The sequence below is a fragment of the Diadema antillarum genome, unplaced genomic scaffold (genome assembly GCF_040938485.1).
Source record: "Diadema antillarum isolate AM-2024a unplaced genomic scaffold, OU_Dant_1.0 seq00000507_RagTag, whole genome shotgun sequence".
Lineage (NCBI taxonomy): Eukaryota > Metazoa > Echinodermata > Echinoidea > Diadematoida > Diadematidae > Diadema > Diadema antillarum.
Window position 1 is genome coordinate 658,382 of NW_027271462.1, and position 1,957 is coordinate 660,338.

Genomic DNA, 1,957 nt, shown 5'->3' on the forward strand with positions numbered 1-1,957 from the left:
ATTCAGTGAAAAACATTTCTTCATCATAGAGGAGTAACACAAAATCTGCCTGTTTCGTGTAAAAAGGATGCTGAGATCGCGGTAAGTTTTCACTTCATAGTCGCACAGTCACCCCCCCCCCCCCCCCCCCCCCCCAGTCATGGTGGTAGAGACTATCTAGAAGGAACTCTCGGGTTTTTGTTTTTTTTTTCTTTTGGTGACGCGTCATGCCGATCACTGTCAAAGGACCAAAACACTCAGGAGCTTGCATTAAGGTTGGCACTCTGGATAGCTACTACTGGTGATGCCCCGGACAATAAACACCAGGATGTTTCATCCATTCTCGTCATTTTTCATGCAACCAAAGTGACAGCTGCTAAAAGAGGGTCACGAGAGGATATTGCCATTTAGTTCAGTGCCGTCTTGTTGCCACAGACGCAATCATGAATCCCTCTCATCCGACGAGTGTATTCGCCCTTATTTTCTACAGCATCCAGTTTCTTCTTGGCATTCCCGGAAACCTAATGATCATTGTCGTCTACGGGAAAAAGAAGCGAAAGATCAGCACTGATATCCTGATCATTTCTCAAGGCATCATAGACTTTGCCGCCGCTCTCCTGGCCCCAGTCAACATCCTGAAGTCGATCGCCGATCGGTTCACCACCAGGGTGATCTGCCGGATAGCGCTTTTCGGCAACAACTCGCTCGCCTTTGCGTCCCTTTTTCTCACAGCCGCCATCGCCGTTGACCGCTACTTCATCGTCTGCCGCCCGTTCAACAAGAAGTCGTCGAATCGCCGAGCCCTTGCCTTCGCCACCATCTGTTCCGTGCTTGGGGGTTCGTTGACCTGCACGAAGCTGATATTTGTCGAAGGATACGAGTCTGACCAGGGCCAGAAGACTTGCCTTGTCGTTGACACCTATCACATTCTGGACACTCTCGAGGCCTGGCTGAAAACATCAGGGTTTGTACTTGCCCTCGTCGTGAGCTCCGCCATGTATGGAAAGATCTATTGCACCATTCGGAAGCAGGTCAAAATCCACGCGCAGCTGGTGAGTGGAGCGTCTCGACTCAATTACGAAAGTGGACAATCAAGCAACGGAACTACGCTGCGAGACACCAAAGTAGGAGTCACAGAAACGCAAGTCACCCGGAGCGACCTCAACCAGACCAGCGAAGATTCCCCGGCGGTGCCAGGCAATCCGAAGGAGTCTTCCGCTGGGGCTGAGCATGGATCATCGAGTCCCTCTTATCTGCAGACAACGGCTGAGGTCCTAGACCAAGACTTAACTTCGCTGACAAACGCCGGAGAAAACAAGTCGCATCTTGCGACCGCGAGCGTGTGCGTACGGCCTCGTCACAAAGTGACCGATCGTGGCGAAAACCGAACAACCAAGATGCTAATGGCGGTGACTGTAATTCTTCTAGCGTCTTGGCTACCGCCTATCGTGTTCTTTCATCTCCGGGATAGCACCTTAGAGCTTATTGAACAATCTATAACAGCCGAAACATTGGTCTATATCGGGAAGCGGCTTCCCGGTTATAATCATGTGATCAATTTCTTTGTGTACGCGCTAATGAACAAGAGATTTAGAGTCGATTGCATAAGGTTGTTTAGGCACTCTCGATAGCTATTTTGTGGGACTCTTTTATTCCAGGATTTATATGACATGAGAAATGTAGTGTACCTGAGAGTATTTTAATGACGATTTAAAGGGAAAATCCAGTCCAAATATAAGTTGGTCTAATATAATAGAGTTAAATCTTACGAGTTTAACAATAAAAATTTGACTGAAATCGAATGAAAAATAAGGAATTTATGACATTTTGAGGTTTTGCTAATTTCTACGAAATATTTCTTGTACAGTGGATATGAATATTGAAATGAGTGAGCTGACCATGTCATAACGTCACAATTTTCCGTCGATCGTTTTCAAAAAAAGAACCCGGAAATTCAATATTTCTGTCAACGCAGTCT

General features: G+C 47.0%; 1 protein-coding gene across 1 annotated transcript; it reads left to right on the top strand.

Annotated features, from left to right (window-relative positions):
• Positions 1–422: 422 nt before the first annotated feature.
• LOC139733997 (neuropeptides B/W receptor type 1-like) lies at positions 423–1,610 on the top strand. Its single transcript, XM_071644803.1, has one exon. It carries the CDS (start codon positions 423–425, stop codon positions 1,608–1,610), a length of 1,188 nt encoding a protein of 395 aa, XP_071500904.1.
• The last annotated feature ends 347 nt before the right edge of the window (positions 1,611–1,957 follow it).

Coding starts and splice junctions, on each gene's coding strand:
- LOC139733997 (XM_071644803.1), top strand. CDS start 423: ATGAATCCCTCTCATCCGACGAGTGTATTCGCCCTTATTTTCTACAGC.